This window comes from Amphiprion ocellaris, chromosome 18 (assembly GCF_022539595.1).
Source record: "Amphiprion ocellaris isolate individual 3 ecotype Okinawa chromosome 18, ASM2253959v1, whole genome shotgun sequence".
Taxonomy (NCBI): domain Eukaryota; kingdom Metazoa; phylum Chordata; class Actinopteri; family Pomacentridae; genus Amphiprion; species Amphiprion ocellaris.
In genome coordinates, this window is record NC_072783.1 from 18,377,372 (window position 1) to 18,398,225 (window position 20,854).

General features: G+C 40.1%; 2 protein-coding genes across 2 annotated transcripts in view; one reads left to right on the top strand and one right to left on the bottom strand.

Moving 5' to 3' along the window:
* usp22 (ubiquitin specific peptidase 22) overlaps window positions 1-14,638 on the top strand; it is a 30,498-nt gene extending 15,860 nt beyond the window's left edge. The window contains exons 4-13 of the mRNA XM_023274866.3: window positions 1,856-1,957; window positions 4,942-5,108; window positions 5,215-5,362; window positions 5,675-5,777; window positions 9,776-9,934; window positions 10,238-10,364; window positions 10,443-10,534; window positions 11,216-11,278; window positions 12,375-12,524; window positions 12,716-14,638. Of these exons, the coding sequence (XP_023130634.1) occupies window positions 1,856-1,957; window positions 4,942-5,108; window positions 5,215-5,362; window positions 5,675-5,777; window positions 9,776-9,934; window positions 10,238-10,364; window positions 10,443-10,534; window positions 11,216-11,278; window positions 12,375-12,524; window positions 12,716-12,758 (1,154 nt within the window). The 3' untranslated portion in view covers window positions 12,759-14,638. The remainder of the gene's footprint in view (window positions 1-1,855; window positions 1,958-4,941; window positions 5,109-5,214; window positions 5,363-5,674; window positions 5,778-9,775; window positions 9,935-10,237; window positions 10,365-10,442; window positions 10,535-11,215; window positions 11,279-12,374; window positions 12,525-12,715) is intronic.
* A 526-nt stretch (window positions 14,639-15,164) lies between these two features.
* LOC111571624 (tumor necrosis factor receptor superfamily member 13B) lies at window positions 15,165-20,319 on the bottom strand. Its single transcript, XM_023274881.3, has 4 exons — window positions 20,115-20,319; window positions 19,452-19,568; window positions 18,850-19,149; window positions 15,165-18,735 (listed from the first exon to the last, which is right to left on the bottom strand). Exons 1-4 carry the CDS (start codon window positions 20,227-20,229, stop codon window positions 18,473-18,475), a joined length of 795 nt encoding a protein of 264 aa, XP_023130649.2. The 5' UTR covers window positions 20,230-20,319; the 3' UTR covers window positions 15,165-18,472.
* Window positions 20,320-20,854: the final 535 nt, after the last annotated feature.

Genomic DNA, 20,854 nt, shown 5'->3' on the forward strand with positions numbered 1-20,854 from the left:
GGTGAAAACAGGGGACGCCCTGGACAGGTCGCCGGTCTATCACAGGGCTACATATAGAGACAAACAGTCACACTCACATCCACACGTACGGACAATTTAGAGTTACCAATTGACCTCAGCATATTTTTGGACTGTGGGAGGAAGCTGGAGTACCCGGAGAAAACTACACATGCACAAGGAGAACATACAAACCCCATGCAGAACGATCCCGGCAAGGCTGGGACGCAAACTGGAGATCTTCTAGCTGCAAGGTGAAAGTGATAACCACCAAGCCCCTGTACAGCCCAGGACAATGTTATCTTAAAAATATATTTAAAAAGAACATTTAAAGGTTTAGAAAAATGTGCTTAATATTTTAATACTGTAATGGTGTGTCAAGTAAAAAAAAAAAAAAATCCATCAACTGCAGCTGGTTCAGAACTCCGCTGGTGGAGTCAAAGTTCACTGGTCAGTACTTTGCACTGACTTCTTTGCTGTCAATAATTTAATTTCAAATGCCAAAATACATTCCTGATCTGACCTCTGTTTGGTCATCTGGGAGAGGTCTGCTTACTGTCTCCAAATTATTTTTGTTGCCCAATATCACAAGAGGCTTTACAGTCTGTACACCATGCAACACCCTCTATCCTTTGACCCATGCTTCAGGTAGGTGGACCCTCCCACCCCAAAACACTACTTTTGCTAGGAGAAAACATGCAAGAAACCTGAGAAATGAGGCGACGGGACAGGCCTGCAACTGAGTTCCAAGTACTGAAAAGCAGCTTAGTAGAGTTAAAGTTTCAGATACCTTGCATGTCTTTCTGGTTGTCCATGCCTGCAATTAAAGTTTGGACCACTTATCTAGCCAAGGCAAAGCAAGGAAACTTTGTTTATTTTGCATATTTCATATCTAGAGCTATTCAGAGTCCTTAATGAAAGAATATTACAGCAAGAACAGTAAAGAAAAATGGAGACAACACCACTGTGGGGGTAATAAAAATAACAATTTAAGCATGCCAAATTAAAATTAAGTTAAAAAAAATAAACTGTGTCCATTTCAACAGTGTGTTTAGTGATCAGTAAAGGCAGTGGAGAATAGGTAAGCTCTTGGTCTGGTTTTAAACGTTTCTATCGATCTTAAAATTTCATGCAGCTTATTCCAGTACCAGGCATCATTAACAAAAAGCTGCTTCATGCTTCGTGTTAACAAGGTCACTTAATACACTGGGTTCACACAGAATTACCAGTTGAGGAAGGTGGTTCTAGCCAAAGCTACTGATGTAAAAACAAGTACGAAAGTCATTACAAAGCTTTACAAGTGGTTGTGATGTGTTTGGCTTGTCTTGCTCAAGTGAGCGGCCTTACAGCAGCATTCTGGGTTTGTTATAAAAGTTTACTTTTAGACATCTAGAACAGGGCGTTAAAGTAGTCCAATCAGCGGAAAACAACATCGTGAATCATCCCTTCTGGGTCATGTCTAGACAACAGGTCTCTAATTTAGGTAATATTAAGTGAAAAAACGTGGTCTGTGGTCATTAGCCATAAGCTCTGTGTAAAATTAAGTTACAGCAGCATTACTTTGACACACAACACTACAGTTACAAATTATGTGATCTAAACAGATTATACGCAGAGTTTTTTCTTTCCTAATGTAAGTTTTATTCGGTTCAACTTTGGTTATTTTTACCTTCTATTTGCAGCATTTACCTCATCATCTGTTTATTTGTCTTTTTATTTTGCATTTTGTCCCCCCCTTTTTTTTATCTAGTCTTTATACTTTTCTATGTCTTAGATAGGACACTTTGCTTTTGTAAGTTGATATTTAAATACATTTGCAAATTCTTCAAATGCATGTGTGTATTTGCATTTGTCTCAGGCATAGGGGAAAAGTACTCAACGTGGGAGCCCACGAAGAGGGAGTTGGAGCTGCTTCGCCACAACCCCAAGAGGAGGAGAATTACCTCCAACTGTACAATTGGTTAGTGTCGCTGTCTCTCATACACAAACTGGCGCTTGAGTAGGTGGCTGTCTGGCTGATTGGGCCAGTCGCTCTCTCTGAGACACAGACTCGATATCAGATCCAGGAGGGAGATAACGATGTAAATGCACAATGACAAATCACTAATTCCATGGTAATCAACAGATACACAGAAGGATAGACCAAAAACTTTACAGCCTTTATCTCAGTGGCGGTCACAGCATTTGAATATCTAACAAACAAAATACCAGTGTGTGTTTAGAGGCCACCACCACCTCTACCATTTGTCTGCTTAGAATTTATGGTCTAAATTTGTGTGGTGAGTGGTGACTTTCTGGATTCTTTTCTGTCTTAAGATAGTGCCATGCCAGCGATTTTCCCAAAGTTTTGGTCTATGTTCTAAACCAAGATAACAATCTCCATGTTGTCAGCATGCAGACCATAGACTGGATATAAAGATGGACAAACCCTCCATGATGGCACCCAAAGGTTTTTTGCACAGCAGTTTTGAAGCTCAGTGTGGTAACTCCTCCCAGCTTTCAGTTAAATAAAAAAACTTAATCAAAAAAAAAAAAAAAAGGTTAAGCATTACGTGGAGCTGATACAGACAATGCAAACATGTCTGGACCATCAAATGTCCTTTGGCAACATCCATCTGTCACTGAAAGTAGCTGCGTTTTTAAGCATGCATATCTTAATACACACTAATGCAATTTAAACAGGTGAGTTATATAAGTATTCTCCCTCTATACCTGTGCCACTCAACCCACTAATGGTGCAGCCCAAATGTATATTTTTCTACTTTTAATGAGGACAAATAGTTTCTGACATGCTGACACCAGATGGCGATAGGTTTGACCTACTGACAACAGGCAGGTAAGTGTTGTGGGACTCTACCAGTTGGTGGCGGTAATGCACCAATAGGTTGATTGCTAACTGCCAATAAAACCCAAAAGCAGACTAATCGAAGTAGAGTTCATGGCTGCCGCTGGGAAAGTTAAAAAGCTAGTTGTGTGATAAACACAGGATGTCACAGAAATTTGCCAGAAACAGTCCATTCCAAAACGTGCAAATCTCCAGCGTCACCATGACAGGTCAGGGTTTCTGTGAATAATGCACATCTATAAGTTATTTCATTTAATTTGGTTATACCTCAAGAGTTTATTTTTACTTAATTCATTTTTGGAATAGTAGGCCAATTCATACTTAAAAGCAATCTCTTAATTTATTTACTTTTTTTTTGCAATAAAGCCTGCTTAGTTTTCTCATGTAATTTAGTTAATTTCTCAACAAACCTTGTGTGAAAAATATTTTAAAGTGCATTACTTTTGTTTTTTTTGTTTTTTGTTTTTTTTAACAAAAGAATAAATGTGCTAATATGCACAGCCAGTATATTTACTATTCTGTCATTTTGTTCATATTTTGTGAATAAAGCCTCATTTTGTAGTTTGATATCCATGACAATCTTTTTGTCTAATGTCGTTTGGCCTTTTGCTTTTTACTGTCAGTTAGGGAAATACAGAAAATACCCACAAATAGATCTGTAAGGATAAGTATAATATTCAGTCAACAAAATCTTATTTTACTTTTATAAAAGCCCACTGAAATTGTCCTTTATTTATATATAACTGTCCTATATTTTGTAATTGAATATCACCTTGATTATTTAAATATCTTTTGTATAATTCAGTCCTATTAAAATCTTAATTTTTATGTTGTGGCCCATGCAAACATATTTTTTCTGTCTGGCCCATGTTAAGTTGAATAGCCCTGCTCTATACAGACATCATTAACAGGGAGGTAGCGATAGAGAGACCAGAGCTGCTCTTTGTACCAGGATGGAAACATGTTTATTTCTACTGTAAAGGTGAACATTTTAACATGAAGGTCTATAGGGAATGACTCATTTTTGAAGCCAGCCTCGAGCGGACTTTTGAAGAACTGCAGTTGTTTGTTGCGCTACTGTGTTGGCTTCATTTTTCAGCCCTGGAGGTTGCTGCTTGGTGCAGACATTAGTGGTTTATTAATCTACTCATTAAACATTCTGCAAGAAAGCAAATAATTACACTTGATTAGACTGAAAATTATGTTCTATTAAAAACAGTGTGAACTTCACAGTAAACATGCAAATACCAGGAAAGCTGAAAATTAACTGACAATAAGTAGTAAATAGAACTCTTTTCTGGTTAGATGATTGTGAATCAGATCTTTGCATTTTGTATTGTTGGTCAGACAAAACAAGCACCTGGGTTTTAGGCCATTTTTACCAACTTCTGACAATCATTTATTGAAAAATGCAAAAGAAGAAGTCATCATTAAAAACCTTGAGCTCAGAAGCCGTGCACAGGTGGATAAATACTACATAAGAGATGATGTTTATTCAGGTAACAAAACATATTTATGTAGGGAGCAATAAGGAGTATCAGAGTGAAGTAGTTGAGGGATCAGTCAGTGTGGGGGGGTGAGGAGAGCTGGCATACGTTTAACACCTTGTAGCAGCCTGCGGGGATCTGCTCTCGCGCCATTAACATCCCTGGCACTGTCTTGGATGGGAGAAATTACAGGCCTGGCTGCTCTTCTGTGGAACACTACCTCCTTCCTTCCTTCCTTCCTTCCTGCCTTACTCCTCATCCTAAGTCCCCTGTTGCCTTCTTTCCACCTTATCTCCTCCCTCCCCCCTCCTCTGCGTCGGTGTGTGGTTGGCTCTGCTGTAATCTGACAAGGGTTTCCCTGCATGCAGTCCAACGTTGCCTCAGGGATGTAACCGTATTAGTGTGTGCGTTTGTGTGAGTGCGTGTGCGAGTGTGTTGTCTACTATTAACAGCATTGCAGCTTAGTTGCCCCACTGCAGCAGCCGAGAAAAATTATCTGGCTCCCTCTCTGTCCTCCCTTTTTCTTTATTCCTCCCTCTCCTCCACCCATTCCATGTCTTTTAATATTCTTTGTTCTTGACTGCTTTTAATGTCTTTCCCCTCTATTCCTAGGGTTGCGTGGCCTGATAAACCTGGGCAACACATGCTTTATGAACTGCATCGTCCAGGCACTGACGCACACTCCACTGCTGAGAGACTTCTTCCTGTCCGACCGACACAAATGCGAGATGCAGAGCAACTCCTGCTTGGTATGTGAGATGTCGCAGCTGTTTCAGGAGGTGAGTGTGACGGTTTTGTCCAAGATGGGGAAGAAGAAGAAGGATTTAAGAGGTGTAGAAGTTTTCTCTCTTTCACCTCTCACACACACACACCTTCCTTTAATAGTTCTACTCAGGCCACCGCTCGCCTCACATCCCATTCCGCCTCCTCCACCTGGTGTGGACGCATGCACGTCACCTGGCCGGCTATGAGCAGCAGGACGCCCACGAGTTCCTCATCGCAGCGCTGGACGTCCTGCACAGACACTGCAAAGGTAAAGTCAGACACACTTAAATAAGCTCGATAAGAACAGCGAAACTGAGAGAGACGGGGGAAGAGAGGAGGCTTCCAGGCTTCGACTTTAGTAAGAGAGGAAGAGAAGAGGAGAGCTGGTTGGAATGAGGGATGAGGGGAGCTGAGAGGATGAAGAAAGATGAGAGAGATGCACAGACTGACAGAGAAGCATAGCTCTCTGTCTCTCTCGTCAGTTTATAAGCAGAGTGGGTGTCTGTGAAGTTACACAGCATTGCTTTTAGTGACAGCGCACTTTTTTGTGTGTGTATGTGTGTGTTTTATATCCACACAGATGACAACGGGAAGAAAGCCAACAACCCGAACCACTGTAACTGCATCATCGACCAAATCTTCACAGGGGGTCTGCAGTCTGACGTCACCTGTCAAGTCTGCCAGTAAGTGTGTGCGTGTGTGCGTGCGGGAAAACAAAACACACCCTGAAACATCATTTATGCTTCACTAGAGACTGTGTAAAGAGATTAGAGTCTAATATAACAAAGCCGTGGCTTTGCAGACTACTGCGCTGTCTTACCGAACAACTCCGCCACGCGCTCACTTAACAAACAGCATCAAAAGTCTCTATAACAGGGCTCATATATAGGAGTCTCAGGCTTCAGCAATCTTGCCTCTTGTGCCCTTTGAGGGGGGTGACGTCATGCACTACCAAGCTGCATGCGATGAAAACTTCAGAAAAGTTGTCAAGCAGCAGTGCTGATCCCAGCCATTTAAATCACATCTCAATTTAAGTCTCTGTGATTTATGCAACATCGATCAAACAATCATCGGACACGTCTCCAACAAGTGTTAACGTGATATGTGAGTCCTGCCTAATTCCCTGCCTTGAGGTGAGCACCCACCCTCATCTCTGCATTTCCTTCCTCTATCTATCACATACTGCACCATCAATCACACACACTGGAGCTGCTACACTGCAGCAACAGGAAAAGCCTTTCATGGCAGCCTGTCTGTAAGGCTGATCTCTAGTTCCACCTGGTGGTTTGTTGAGACCACTGGAGCTTTGTGCTTTGACAGAGAGACAAATTGAAAGAAAAACACTATCAAGTGTGGCAATACAGCTCAAGTGTTCCATGGCATTGAGTCTACAAGTCTCTACTAGGGGGATGAAGACTATTCCACCAACACATATTCCCTCATTTGATGATCAGGATGGAGAGGGTTTAATCCGTCGTATGTCATATGTACATTTTGCACTTAAATACACATAAATATAGAGAATCTTAAAGAATGTGCAGCCACAATGTCCATGTATTTTTCATCTGACTTTACTAACGCAACAGATCATTAGCTTGTACAGTAGCCCTCCAGACGTGGAGGCGGTGATGGTATTAATATATCTGATTCACTAGAACACTGAGGTAAATACAGTCAAGTGTTCACTGTAAACATCTTAACTGATTTTCACTGTCACATCTTCGCTGTTGAGTTTATGTTAAGGTGTAATTAAAGCAAAGCACAACTCCCTGCCCTCAGTTTGGTTTTTTGTTTTGTTTTTTTTTTATTAGATTTCTTAATATTCAGTTACTGTCTCATATTTTGCTGCCTAAGAATTCAGTTATACGCCTGTTGTTTTTATTACTCTGCCAAGGAAAAGCGGAGTTATGTGACATTCGCCTGTACATTTGTCGGTCTATCTGTCTGTTCGTCTGTCTGTTAGCAACATTGCTATTATGTAAGAATTTATTTACTTTTTAAAATTAAGATAATGTATCTGTCTGTATATTTTTGCAGTGCCTCTCTACTCTTTCATGTCACTTAGACATCTTTTCCACTAGAAGTGTCCTTGTGGGTGCCATAAATCATATTAGGGCTGTATGATATTGAGGATTTTTCAAGCAAAGCAAACGTTCACGAATTGGGTGACCTTTGTAAGTCCAGTGGAGAACATAATCAACCTCTATGGCAAACACACACAGTATACAATATGGCCGATGGCTGGCGATGGTATCGATGTCACTACTATGAAGATTCTAGTTGCAAATATATCAGTAGCTCAAAATGTAAGCATCCACTTTCAAGATATTTTGGCATCTGTCATATCATCCATCATTATATAAAGCCATGTTGTGTATGAGCGCAATCCCTCCTCACTGCAAATGCAATGATTAAAACGAAGCACCTTGCTAACACTACAAACAAAAAGAGATGATTTTACTCAACAAAAACCTGAGTAAATCTGGAGAACCCCCAGCAGCTGATACTCTTATCTAGTGTGACAGTGTGCTATTTCCATCACGGTATAATTTATTCTCCTGACATCTCACAAGCAGGTAATTGCATTGAGTCTAACAGTCAGAGAGTTACGGTGCGAAAGCAACAAAATAGTCAATGCTTTGCTTCTACATTCAGCTAAAATTGTTGAAATAATGTCATGTGATCAAATAATGTTTGTCACTTACTTGGAAATCTAGAGAGACGACAAACTAACTTTTGAAATGTTGTCTATTTTGTGCAGAGATACATTGGTGGAAGCAATTTTTCTTTCACTCATTAGTTAGGCAGGCTTCTGACCTCATGCTGAAGCTCTGAAGGCAGCTGGCAGTTGATGTAGTGAACACTACGCCAGCTGCCTGCTGACAATCACATGATTGTTATCCTACTACAAATGGAACGTTGCAGATGTATTGGGACTTATCCATCGGACATGATAAAATGAACAATTGATTAAATTGTGGGGGTATTTCCGTGTCACATCAATTCCCGCCGCTCGCTGCATATTAAGGTCACACGATTTGGTATCCATACATAACGTACACATGCATAAGACAACATGCCTGTGCTCAGCACAAGGTCATTTTGTGTGTGTGTGTGTGTGTGTGTGTGTGTGTGTGTGTGTGTGTGTGTGTGTGTGTGTGTGTGTGTGTGTGTGTGTATGTGTATGTGTATGTGTATGTGTGTGTGTGTATGTGTATGTATATGTATATGTATATGTATAGTAAGTAACAGAATTAGCTAACACAATGTGCCAACACAGAAGTGATGGTTGCTGGAAATGTTCCTCTGTACCCCCATGTAGATATTCCATTAAAAATCAGCCATTTCCAGCTAGAATAATCTTTTATCACATTAACAATGTCTAGACTATATTTCTGATTAATTTATTGTTACCTTCATTGAAAAAAAACTGCTTTTCTTTCGAAAATAAGAGCATTTCTAAGTGACCCCTAACTTTTGAACGATAGTGTATATATTTATTAATTTTATGAAAACTTGCACTTGAGGATTGTGAAATGGCTTAATTTTTGAGATGTCTTAACTAAATGATCAAGTTCCTCTTTTAAGGTTAAGGTATAAACTTGACACAATAAAGCTTTGTGATGCTGCTGAAGTTAGTGGTTCAGTACGGAAGCTGTTATGGAGCTGAACCAGATGACTGGGCCAACTGTCAAGCATTGCAGTGAAAGAAATGCAGCTCCAACTCCTTGTGGCCTTGAGATTTTATGTCACCAGATGTTTCTGGAAAGTAAATGGAAACGTGTTTGACTGGCACAACTGCTTCAGCTGTCTGCTGAATTGTCAGCAGAGAGTCTGCGGTAATAATTCTGAAGAACCAGTACATCCAATTCTGTCAAATGGGAGCCAATAGCTAACAGTCTTTCCAATTTGTTTTGTAATTACTAGGCCCAGACAGCAACAAATCTGTTTTTTATTCATGCGGTCATTTATTTTAATTGGAGAAAGCAGGCATCTCCACAATGATTAACCCTCTGAACTTGAAGCAATTTCTAGGCATTTTTTTGTTCCAGTTACTGTTTTTATCTGTGGTTCACTCTATGGAAACAGCACAACCATGACTACAAGTAGAGGAAACTCCAAAGTTCCTTTTGTACAGTATGACAAAGTTAAAATGCTATAAATCATAATGAGGAGAAAACTAAATTAATTTCTTGAAATTTGAAAATCAAAACCTTGTACCCCTATGGAAACACAGCGTGCAGTTCAGCCAAGTTCAAGACGTATATAGATAACCTTGGATTTACATAACAAGGATTAGTTTTACATTGTGACAGAATTGTGCCTAATTTTAAGTCAGGATTTACTCATTTTAAACCTAGCTTCGTCAAGCAATAATTTGAACTAATACTAGGTTAAAAATCTTCTCTGGGTGCGACCTAACATGCACTACCAGTCAAAAGTTTAGACACCTTCTCATTCAATGCTTTTTATTTATTTGTAATGTTTTCTACATTGTAAATTAATACCCAAGATTAACACTTTTTTTGTTTGCAACATAATTCCATATGTATTCGTCATTAATCGAGGCCGAATATCCAGAGCCCAGAAACTGCTGTTCGGGCCAGCCCCAGTTATGCCATTATGCTACTTCATTTCATACACCTTATTCATTTTTGCCATCCTTCTGTCTTTTCCTTAGTGGTGTTTCCACAACCATCGACCCATTCTGGGACATCAGCCTGGACCTTCCAGGCTCCTCCACACCATTCTGGCCCCTCAGCCCTGGAGGAGACGGATCAGCACTTAATGGAGAAAGTCACACCACTGGAGCCACAACGCTCACAGACTGTCTGCGCAGGTAACTGATGTGTCAAACAAGCATGGTCGAGAATATCTGCAGAGAATTTTCTTTCTTGCTATATAGTCCTAAACAGAAATATCCATTATAGTTTGTTTGTACACCGCTGAGTCACAGACCTTTAGTCTGGAACCAGTTCCCAGAATCACCGAACTCAGTCTTAAGGGGGCCGCAAGTAACAAACAAACACTGAAACTAATCCTTGTTCTTCCCATATTCATTGGAGCAGAGACCTCAGGAAGCAGCAGCACTGATAGACGTCCACACACACACATGAGCTAAATCGCTTCTTCTCCCGTATAGGTTCACCAGACCAGAGCACCTCGGCAGCAGCGCCAAGATCAAGTGCAGTGGTTGCCATAGTTACCAGGAGTCCACCAAGCAGCTGACCATGAAGAAGCTGCCCATCGTGGCCTGCTTTCACCTCAAAGTAAGATGTTTGGCTGCTAATTTAGAGCCAATTGATAAGCAAAGTGGTGTTCTAACACTCAGGTGTGTGTGTTCTCAGAGGTTTGAGCATTCGGCCAAACTACGGCGGAAGATCACTACCTATGTCTCCTTTCCACTGGAGCTGGACATGACTCCTTTCATGGCCTCTAGGTGAGCACACTTCAAACGAAGACTGGAAGAAAAGAAAACTGAGTAAGGTGCACCAAAACTAACACAGCTGGCAAGATGAAAGGAAGACCTTGTGTAGTGGAAGAAAAATAATGACGTCTATGTTGTAGCATCAGAAAACATGTTTCAGCTTCACAGTCTTTGAGCGATACGAGCATCTGTTTAGTTAACAACAGTAACACGAGTATTAGCTGCTGACAAAATGTTACAAGCATCAGCTTTGTTCTATAATTTCAAAATGGATTTTAATTCCTAAGCAGATGTTTGTCCTTATTCAACCACTGTAAAGATTGATCATTGTTGCAGAGTGTATATGATATCTGTGTTTTGGGAGTTATGCCGCTAAAAAAGAAGAGGCCTGTCAAAAACTTTGATGCATCATATCTGTTCACCACGCATTTTCAGTTCATATCCAAATAACATATTTGTTTACATCCCTACTGAATATACACACTGGGTTCACCAATACAAATACAGGAATTAAACAAAACATGAGAATCCTTAGCAACACAAAGCAGAACGTCACATAGAAGTAAATGTTTGCTTTGCTTTATTGGACTTATGGAGCAAACAAGACAGTTTAAAGGAAATCAAAACTTTATTTGCTGACACCAAGAACAGTTGGTGTTGTTGGGACTGAGTCTGCTTTGCTGTGTGTTTCAGTAAAGAGAGCCGGATGAACGGGCAGTACCAGCAGGCTGTGGACCCCTTCAACAATGACAACAAGTAAGACAAACGGCTGCTTCTGAACCAGCACAGGTTCCGAGTAATCCAAAGTTAGTCCGACTAAACGGGTGTATAGATTGCTGGTATAATCCTGCCATTTCTGCTGTGTGCTTCTAGCAGCTTTCCCTCCCCTTCTGCTGTCTGCATGTAGCCTCTTTCAGAATCATCTTTACAATAGGAAAGACAATAACCACCTCCCAGACTTGTCCAAGGTAACCAGTTTATTATCACTCTGTCACCTGACTCGGGAAGGTCCTATTATTGATTCTTCTTGACAACCTGACAAATTAGATTTTAATTGCTGTGCAGCAAACATTTAAAAAAACATTCTTTTCATGAAGAAAAGCTGTTGGTTTTTGTACTGCTTCCTTCTCCTTGCATTGATTTTACTTCTGCATTTAGTACTCTGCTCTCTTCACGCAAATTCATTCCTTCGGTTGGGGATGCATATTAGTCGTTGTGCATGGGATAATCCATCCATCCATCGTTTATACACCGCTTAATCCTCAAGCCATAAATAAAGTTATAGAGCAGCAATAAAACTGATAATAACAAGAATAATCTGTATTTATAGGACACCTTTCAAAATCTGAGTAGCAAAGTGCACCTAAGGTTGCGGGGGGGCTGGAGTCTATCCCAGCTGACTTAGGGTGAAGGCAAGGGACACCCTGGACAGGTCACCAGTCTATCACAGGGCTACATATACAGATAAACAGTCACACTCACATTCACACCTACAGACAATTTAGAGTTACCCATTAATGTCAGCATGCTTTTGGACTGTGGCAGGAAGCCGGAGAATCCGGAGAAAACCCATGCATGCACAGGGAGAACATGCAAACTCCATGCAGAAAGATCCTTCAACGGCCGGGTCGCAAACTAGTCATCTTCTAGCTGCAAGACCAATTTGCTAACTGTGTGTGCTAAGCCACTGTGTAGCCCTATGGGATAATTAACTGTAAAATAAGATGTGATTCCTCTCAGGACCATATTGATCCAGTTTTGCAACTAGTCTATGTACTTCAACAGCATAAAAGAATACCTCAAATTGGGTTTTTATTTGTCACCTAGAGATTTTTTCTGTCCTCTGTTTCAGGTATAGTTTGTTTGCAGTGGTGAACCACCAGGGGACACTAGAGAGCGGCCATTACACCACGTTCATCCGGCAGCACAAGGACCAGTGGTTCAAATGTGACGACGCCATCATCACCAAGGCCAGCATCAAGGATGTACTGGATAGTGAAGGGTGAGTAAATCACGGCACTGGGCGTGGCTCTCCATGCCGCCACTCTGTTAAATAAAGTGAAGCGATAGCGCAGCAGTGGCCTCCGAATAGATAGAGCTTCATAAGTTTGTGTGTTTAGTGTAAGTTTGACAGTGACTGCTCCCCTTTTACCAGTGCTGCTTCATGACCTTTTGCTGCTTTCATCTCTGCAGGTACCTGTTGTTTTACCACAAACAGTTCCTGGAGTATGAATAGCTCCCTCCAGCAGTGCAGCCTGCAGGAGGAGCTGAGGGAGGATGCAAGGATTAGTTGCATGGGAAAAGGTAACGGAGTGATGAGAGAGGCAAGGAAACAGAAACACAAGCCTACCTTAATCACTCAGAGTCGCAACTCTCACTCTAACATGGACCCACCCCGTACTACATGCTAATCTAGTTCCTCTGTAAGGAGTGTCTGCTGTGCAGGGTAAAGCAAAATGCAAGAACCCACGTAAAATGCAAGATATTTGGAAGGGAAATCTCTAAAGTAACAATGCAAAAGTTTTCACTTGAATTCAGGGGATGAAGAAGAAAGCAGCTGGGATAGTCTGCTTGCAGAATCACTCTGTACTTGCTTTCAGATAACAGAGGAATAGTCTCTACATTTTTCCTTAATCAGACACAAGCGTAGTTTATCTGGGGAAGTTTTACTCGATCACAAATGCTGGTCCTCACCAACGTCTTGCTCCATGCTTGCACAGCTGCAAATATTAACATCCAGGTGCGCTAAAAAGCCAAGCAGCAGCCTTCCACTGGGGTACAAGGCTCTGCTTTAGAAAAGAAAAGTGAGTGTTTCACTTTACCTGCGAGGATTCAAACGGACAACTTTCTGGACACAAGCACACTTGTCTACCACACCCGCACTCCTCCAAAAGACCAAATATCACAAGGATGGAAGTTGTCTTATTATGCATTTTTGTTCAGAGCGCAACTATCGGGAGGGAAGTGGGGGAGAAAAAAAAAATCACCAGACAAATAGTGTTCTGAAGTTTATTCCATTTATTACTCGTGAGTTTGTAGTTATCACCCAGATACTTTTAGAAGTATGCTTCCAACAGTCAAAGGAGGGGTATAGATTACACGGTGAATATTATATTTTTATACATACTGCAATTAAAAGATTTGTTTACGGTTTTGCATTCTCCCTAAACTCACACGTTGTTCGTCTGTGTTACATTGTGCCGTCAATCATGTTTTTTTGTAAACAAAATTCAAAATAATGCTGATGATTTTCCAAAAAAATGCTGCTATGGCTGCTTTTATTTTCTTCTAATTTTTTTTTCATTTTTTTTTTGAATTTGGCTTTTTTTTCTGAGACATATTCTCCACGTTTAAGATACGTTGTCGTGATGCTGTTTCAGGTAAATGGCAAAAAAGAAATGAAGTCAAAAAGGAGACTAGAGTTGGTCAGAAGCTCAATCCTGCAGTGTTAACTGTCGGCCGCATGTCGCTCTAATTCGATGTGTTCGTGTGTGTGTGTGTGTGTGTGTGTGTGTGTGTGTGTGTGTGTGTGTGTGTGTGTGTGTGTGTGTGTGTGTGTGTGTGTGTGTGTGTGTGTGTGTGTGTGTGTGTGTGTGTGTGTGTGTGTGTGTGTGTGTGTGTGCGCGCGTGCGTGCACGTGTATGTGCCCGAGAAAGGGGAGGGGGGAAAAAAACAACTCAGCGTAGGTGTGTTTGTATAAAATGTGTTATTTGCGTGTAAAGAGACAAAAAAAAACAAAAACAAAGTGCGTATGTGTTCCTGTTTGTATGCACGTGTGTCGTGCGCGTGCATATGTACCATTTGTTCGTGTACTGAATCAGTACTTGCATTCAGCATGCCGTCTGAGCTGGGTATCACAGTTTGATAGGATTTTTTTCCACATGTTGATGATGTATGTATAAGTATATATGTACAGTTTGTATGTAAGAGACAAATGGTGAAACCTCAAAGTTGATTTGTTCTTCGATATTGCTGGATCCAGCCACGGGGGTCGTAATCAGATGAAACTTGTCTTGAGCCAGTCAGTCATTCCTCGCACACACACATGTAACTGCTGCAAGAACTGGACACAGTGATGGAAAGACAGTCAAATAAAGAAAAATCTATATCTGTAAACACATCTCTGCTGCTTATTTATGGGTTTTGATTGTGTAGTATGACCTGTGTTTTTGTTAGGTAACTTGATGTTACTGATTGAAGCCTTCAAGAGAGCTACATCTAACTGCAGGTTACCATAGCAACAGTACTTTGTACTACACTTAAGCCAAAAATTCTTTATACACAAGCCAAATTTTGATTTACAGTGAGTTTATATTTTACTAATAGGCTTCTTCTGGCTGGAAACTACATGTACGTGACATAAACAAGTAACAAAAGTGTTGTGTTAGAGGTGGTAGTGATACATTTGAACCATTTCTATGTTGTTTTTTTAGATTTTCACTAAAATGGCCATGCCCAAAATTGTTAATGCCCCTGAAAGTGTAGCTTCTGGACCAATCAAAATGGTGCTGTTAATTCGTACCATGTTCTAGATCAGGTGTGTCAAACTTATTTTAGTTCAGGGGCCACATGCAGCCCAATTTGATCGCTAGTAAAATCAAAGCATAATACCCTACAAATAACGATAACTCCAAATTCTTCCCTTTGTTTTAGTGCAAAAAAGTACAATTCTGAAAATGTTTACATTCAATGAACTATCTTTTTGCAAAACATTATGAGCAAACTGAAATTTCTTAAGAAAAATAAGTGAAATTTCAACAATATGCTTCAGTTTGTCATTTACACATTGCAACTTGCAAATCACAGCGTATCTCCAAAGGCACAAAACATTTAGTCACAGGTATTTGGAACGGAACAGTCTAGTATTTTACTTAGTGATCAAACCAACTTGGCACGATTTAGAGATTATTTTAAATTTACGTTCATTTCCACATCTGTGCAATAATCCTGACCACCTCAACTGACACACCAAACAAACTAAATGGGAACTATTAAGGAAGAAGGTTAAGTTATTCCCTTGCCTTGTAAATGTATACATAAAAAAATACATAAACATGGCAATACAGTGGACAAATTTCAAATAGCAGTGACTTTTATTGAAAAATTGCAGTTAATGTCTTTAAAGTCTAATTTTTACACTTTACAACGTCGTTCCACGGGCCGATTTTGGCCTGTGTGCCGCATGTTTGACACCCCTGTGCTCCAGCTTTCCAATACACTATATATCAAGAGCAGGTGACAAAATGGGCAGTTGTCATTTGCAACTCATGGCTACAACTAAAAACCTTAGGACATTTTTAGTTAAAAAAACAACAAAAAGACCACTTCTTATTTCCATCTTTAACAGTGTCTGTCTTTTCTCACTTGTTTATCTAATTCCCAACCAGAAGAAAGCTGTGGGTCACATAGAAATTCACTATAAATCAAAATTTGACAGTTATGAATAATTTGGGGCTTAACTGTATGTTGCCAATTAAGTCCCAGTGATTTAAACAGAGCTCAACAAGGATTTAATTGAATACAAACCCACAGATGATGATCTGAATGCCTCTGAAAGTCTCTCCTCCCACTGGGTATGTTTTAAGACTTACAAAAATATGCTGCTTTGCATAATGATTCGTGTCTGGTAAGTTAAAAAATGACATTCTCTTTTGTTTAAAATTTCATAATCTATGAATGTATTATTCATTTTAGGCTCTTGATCACACTTTAGTACGTCCATGATTCGATTCCAGTTGTGGTGTCACAAAGTCATGCTCTAACACAGGTACATTCTGCACAGTGAAGTGGAGTTACTGATGATGCAAGTTTTGAGTAGAGTGGGCTTTAGCCTTTATCCCACCGACATGTTTAATATACAGCAGTATCATAGCATATGAAGAATAAACTGCTAAGAAACAACCATCACATCAAACTTGTTGTTTTAAATTATGTAATTTATGTCATCTGCAAAAAAAAGAAGACTTTATTTTGGGAAAATTCCAATAAATTGCCATTGTTGAAAGGAAAATGGCCAATTTTCTTAAATACAAATTTGTACGTTTTATCCCAAGTACAATCCGTATTCAAACTTAAAACCTCATTTATCATCCTTTCATTCCTGAGTAATTTTATTTTAAGTGAGCATTTTTCATGCTATATTTATGTCTTAACATTTCAGTAACGCCACATCCTCGAGTTTTGATCTGCCAGCCATTGTTAATTAATATAGCCAACACTGATATCATCCAAAACTACACTATAAAGATATCCTCTAGATTTATCTCAGTCAAACACATTTTGGAGCTCTGAGAAACAGATCAAACCTTCTCAAATCTTTCTTCTTACATACCCATCCTCCTTGCTCACTCCCTCTACAGCTTCAAAAATTGTTAGATTTCTGCTTTTAACATTTAAATTCATTGTCATGAATCATTTATTATGTAATCATGTGTTTCTGACTTTGAACATTGCTGTATTTTAAGAAGAGCAGTATTTAGGTCGTCAGCAGAATGAACACAAGTAAATCTGTGTTCCTCCAGGAGCCTGATACATTTTTTTTTTGTGAGGTATTAATTAAAACAGACACAGGACACAATGATATGAAATCATTAGGAACCAATGGACCAAAGAAATGAAATACTGGAATGACAGAATAAAGCAACTGATGACAAAAAAAAAGTTATAGATTAGTAGTGAGAAGGTTAATATACAGTATATGTACATTTTGGATTTCATCTTATGGGGTGTGTATAGATTCTAAATCTAACCAGTTACAGAATGAGCTCATGGTTGACATTTAGCTGATTATTTTAGAACTGATGTGTAGAGCTGCAGGTGGCAGATGGAACTTCCCCACCACTGAGACTTGGAGTCCTTTACTGTTCTTATCTTCTTAGAGTTGGATGACAACATTTCTTACTGCATATGGTGTTCCTCGGTTACTTGAAATGCATTCTTTATGCATGTTGCCTTTCACTTGGGAAAGCAACTAGTGATTCTCTCCAGAGTGACAGTTGTGAGCTTAGATGTGCAATTATTATCTTTCTGTGACTGTATCTTTCTGAAGCATGTCTTATAGAATTGGGACTTATAAGCCAAACTGACAGTTGGCAGTTAAATGATACTGAGCCATCTTTGGCAACAGCACCAGCTCGGCTGGTTGCGTCAGTGGCAGTCTGTGAAAAAGAGCAGCAAAACTTTACATACACACATGGACAAAATTGTTGGTACCCCTCGGTTAATGAAAGAAAAACCCGCAATGGTCACACAAATAATTTGAATCTGACAAAAGTTATAATAAATAAAAATTCTATGAAAATTAACCAATGAAAATCAGACATTGCTTTTGAACTGTGGTTCAACAGAAGTATTTGAAAAAATAAACTCATGAAATAGTCCCCACCACACAACTCTCAAGACCCAAACAAGCCACTACCAATGGACACTCCCTGAAGTCCTGTGTTCATGGCCCGATGGATCAGAGCTGTTTTGGCAGCACGAGGTGGACCTTAACAGTATAAGCCTTGTGCTTTCAATGTTGTGGCTGATCGGTGCATGGACATATTTTCAGTGGTATCTCATGCATTTGGAATACAGTAGGAGCAAAACCAAAAGACCTTCACATGACACAAGCTTCCACATTTTCTCACCATGCCATCATCAGGGGGTAAAGGGTTTTTTTTTTTTCAGATTTTTCAAAATTTGTGCTGTTTTTAATGAGGGACAGCTTTTTAAAACCATTGTTATTGCCTATTGAACTGTTTGCAAGGGTTATAAAAGACTATGCAGCCCTTTAAATCCCAAGTTTTCACAATGTTAAAATCTAAATAGTTACATTTTGGCTGTATGTTGAGACTGTGTCTTCTGGATTTTTGTTTAAAAAGACTGACAACCTTCTCTGACATATTCCGGACATATTTATCCATCCCAATATTCCAGTGAGACACTTCAAGAGAGCACAAATAACTATCATCCCACTGCTGGACCCCCCTGGGCCATCTGTCCAGGTATGTGGAGGCTCTCCTCAGGCCAGAGGGGGCCTCCTTTTTGGATTTGGGCTCTTTGTAGAGCAGCTTCCTGGTTGAATGTGAAGGATGCTCTCGGTGGCCTGTTGTTGCACTGGCCCAGAGCTTTGAGATCAGGGAAACAGTGGATGCAAACACAGGTCTCTGTTGGGCTGGAGTCATCGGATGGGTCACGGTTAGTGGGACAGCTTGAACTTGTTGGGTAATCTGTAAACAGTGAGGGTAGTTCTCACATGTTGACACAAAGACATGAAACAGATGCCCAGGCCTGAACATCTCACTGATTGCACTGATTGTTTGTATCAGCATGTTTCGACTCACCTCTAGAGGTCATCCCCAGCTGGCTTGTAGGAAGGCCAAACTCCTGGCGTTGCTGGACAACACACTTCGGCTTGCGGCGAGTGCCTTCTGAAGGTCTTGGCTTAGAGGATTTGGCCTTGTCTCTTCTCAGAAAGACTGCCAAAGCTAGAGACAAGCTAGACAACAGCAGTACCAAGCACACACCCAGGAGGGAATAAAGCAGGATATTGGAGTCTTCCAACCATGTAGGCCTTCTTGAGATCGACACATGTGAGGTAACTTCAATCAGCAGCTTTTTGGTGGTAACAGGAGGTGACAGAGCTAGCGGGGAGTTGGGATACACAGGAAGAATACATTGGTAATGACTCTTAGTGATCTGAATTACAGAAGAAAAGATTGTGCTTTTGATTGTCTACTTCTGGATACCAACAGATTTTCTGTTGGACTTGGAGGTTGTGTTTATATTACAGTAGGCATACAGCGCTTTTGAGGTACCACAGAGCTTCCTTCTTGTGTTCTGGCAACTTTGTCCATAGAGGTTTAACAGACACCAACAAACAAGAGAAAAAGGAAGTTGCTAAATTATTCAGTTTCTAAACTAGGGCAAAGGGGTCAGTACTCACTCTGACAGTGCTGAGAGCATTCTGGTGTGTGTTGGCCACAAATCTCTTTGCACTTGATGCATTTGTTCAGCAGCCGGTCGTAGTATTGACCAGGTAGAGCCTTACAACGGGCAGACTCTGCCATAAGAAGACATATTGTGTGAAAACAGTGAGGGGAAATGGAGGATATAAGAAAGACTGGGTAACTCTGGTGCTGCCAATGCTGATGAGCTGTTTCTCATTTTTATTATTACTCATGAATTACATACAGTAACAAAAGTAGGTTCCATAAACAGGTTACATCCATGCGTTTTTTTATGTAATGCAAGTTTCATAGTGAGGGCAGTGTGCAATCCTGGCTAGATTTGACAGTATGAATTTTAATTTGAAGAAAATTCTGTAATAAGCAGTTCATCAAAAATTGCCATGATCCAACTGGTAATTAAAGTGTGACACTTAAGTGATTGCACCTGCCATTAGGGCAATTAGAAACCGCTGCAGTGACTTAGTTTGTGCAAAATTTACACAAGTTTTATCAAAATCCGTTTATTATCACCTCAGATTCCACATGAGAAATAGACGCAAATGTGTGATGAGAGTTCACGGGCAGTAGTTGAAAATCCGCTATTTAATCAGCCAGTGACAACAGCTTCAGTAAAACTATCTGTCCTTATGTGTACTCACCACAGTAACTGGTACATCTGGGAGGTAAATATGGTTTTCCACATTTCCTGTTACAGTCCATACATCTTCTGAGCAAGGGATCCAAGTGCTGACCCTCTGGGCAGCTGCTCCCCATCAGCCCTGATAACCCTCACACTGACAAACACACACACAAACAGATAGATAACTGTAGAGGAAACAGCTGTGGCATTTGAGTACCTACAGATATGTAAAGTATACTGACTATTTCATGTGCATGTAAAGCGAAGGTATGAGAAGGTTGTTGAACAAGAATTGATCAAGCACGGGATTTGTCATCAGCTGGACATTCCCAATGGCAGTTCTTGTTCTGCCTTACAGGACCAGTGAAGTTTTTAGAGATTTTACAAGTACTGAAGTACTACTGAAGTTTATTTTGTTTTATTTTTGAAGATCATGAAGTTAAAAGTAACAAAGCATTGGCATGTGTTGGTGCTGCTGGAGGTCATTTGCTTGTTTTTGTTTCTATAATCTTCAAAATTTGTCATTTATGCAGGGGTGCTACAATATACCATATTGTACTTTGCTATACAATACTGTACTACAATACACTGTACTATTTGATACCATACTATGCCACACTTTTCTATGCTATAATATTCTATACCGCACTATGCTACACCATTGTGCTTTATACTATCCTGTACAACATGGTAAATTCCTGTACAACATGGTAAATTCTGCTCTATTTATACTATAATATACCAGACCATACTGTACTG

Excerpts from the sequence above, each read along its gene's own strand:
- LOC111571624 (XM_023274881.3), bottom strand. The coding sequence starts at position 20,229 with ATGGGGAGCAGCTGCCCAGAGGGTCAGCACTTGGATCCCTTGCTCAGA. Across the intron at positions 19,150-19,451 it reads ATGCTCTCAGCACTGTCAGA|CTCTGTCACCTCCTGTTACC; the intron begins GTGAGTACTGAC and ends ACTCCCCGCTAG. Across the intron at positions 18,736-18,849 it reads GCTGGGGATGACCTCTAGAG|ATTACCCAACAAGTTCAAGC; the intron begins GTGAGTCGAAAC and ends CACTGTTTACAG.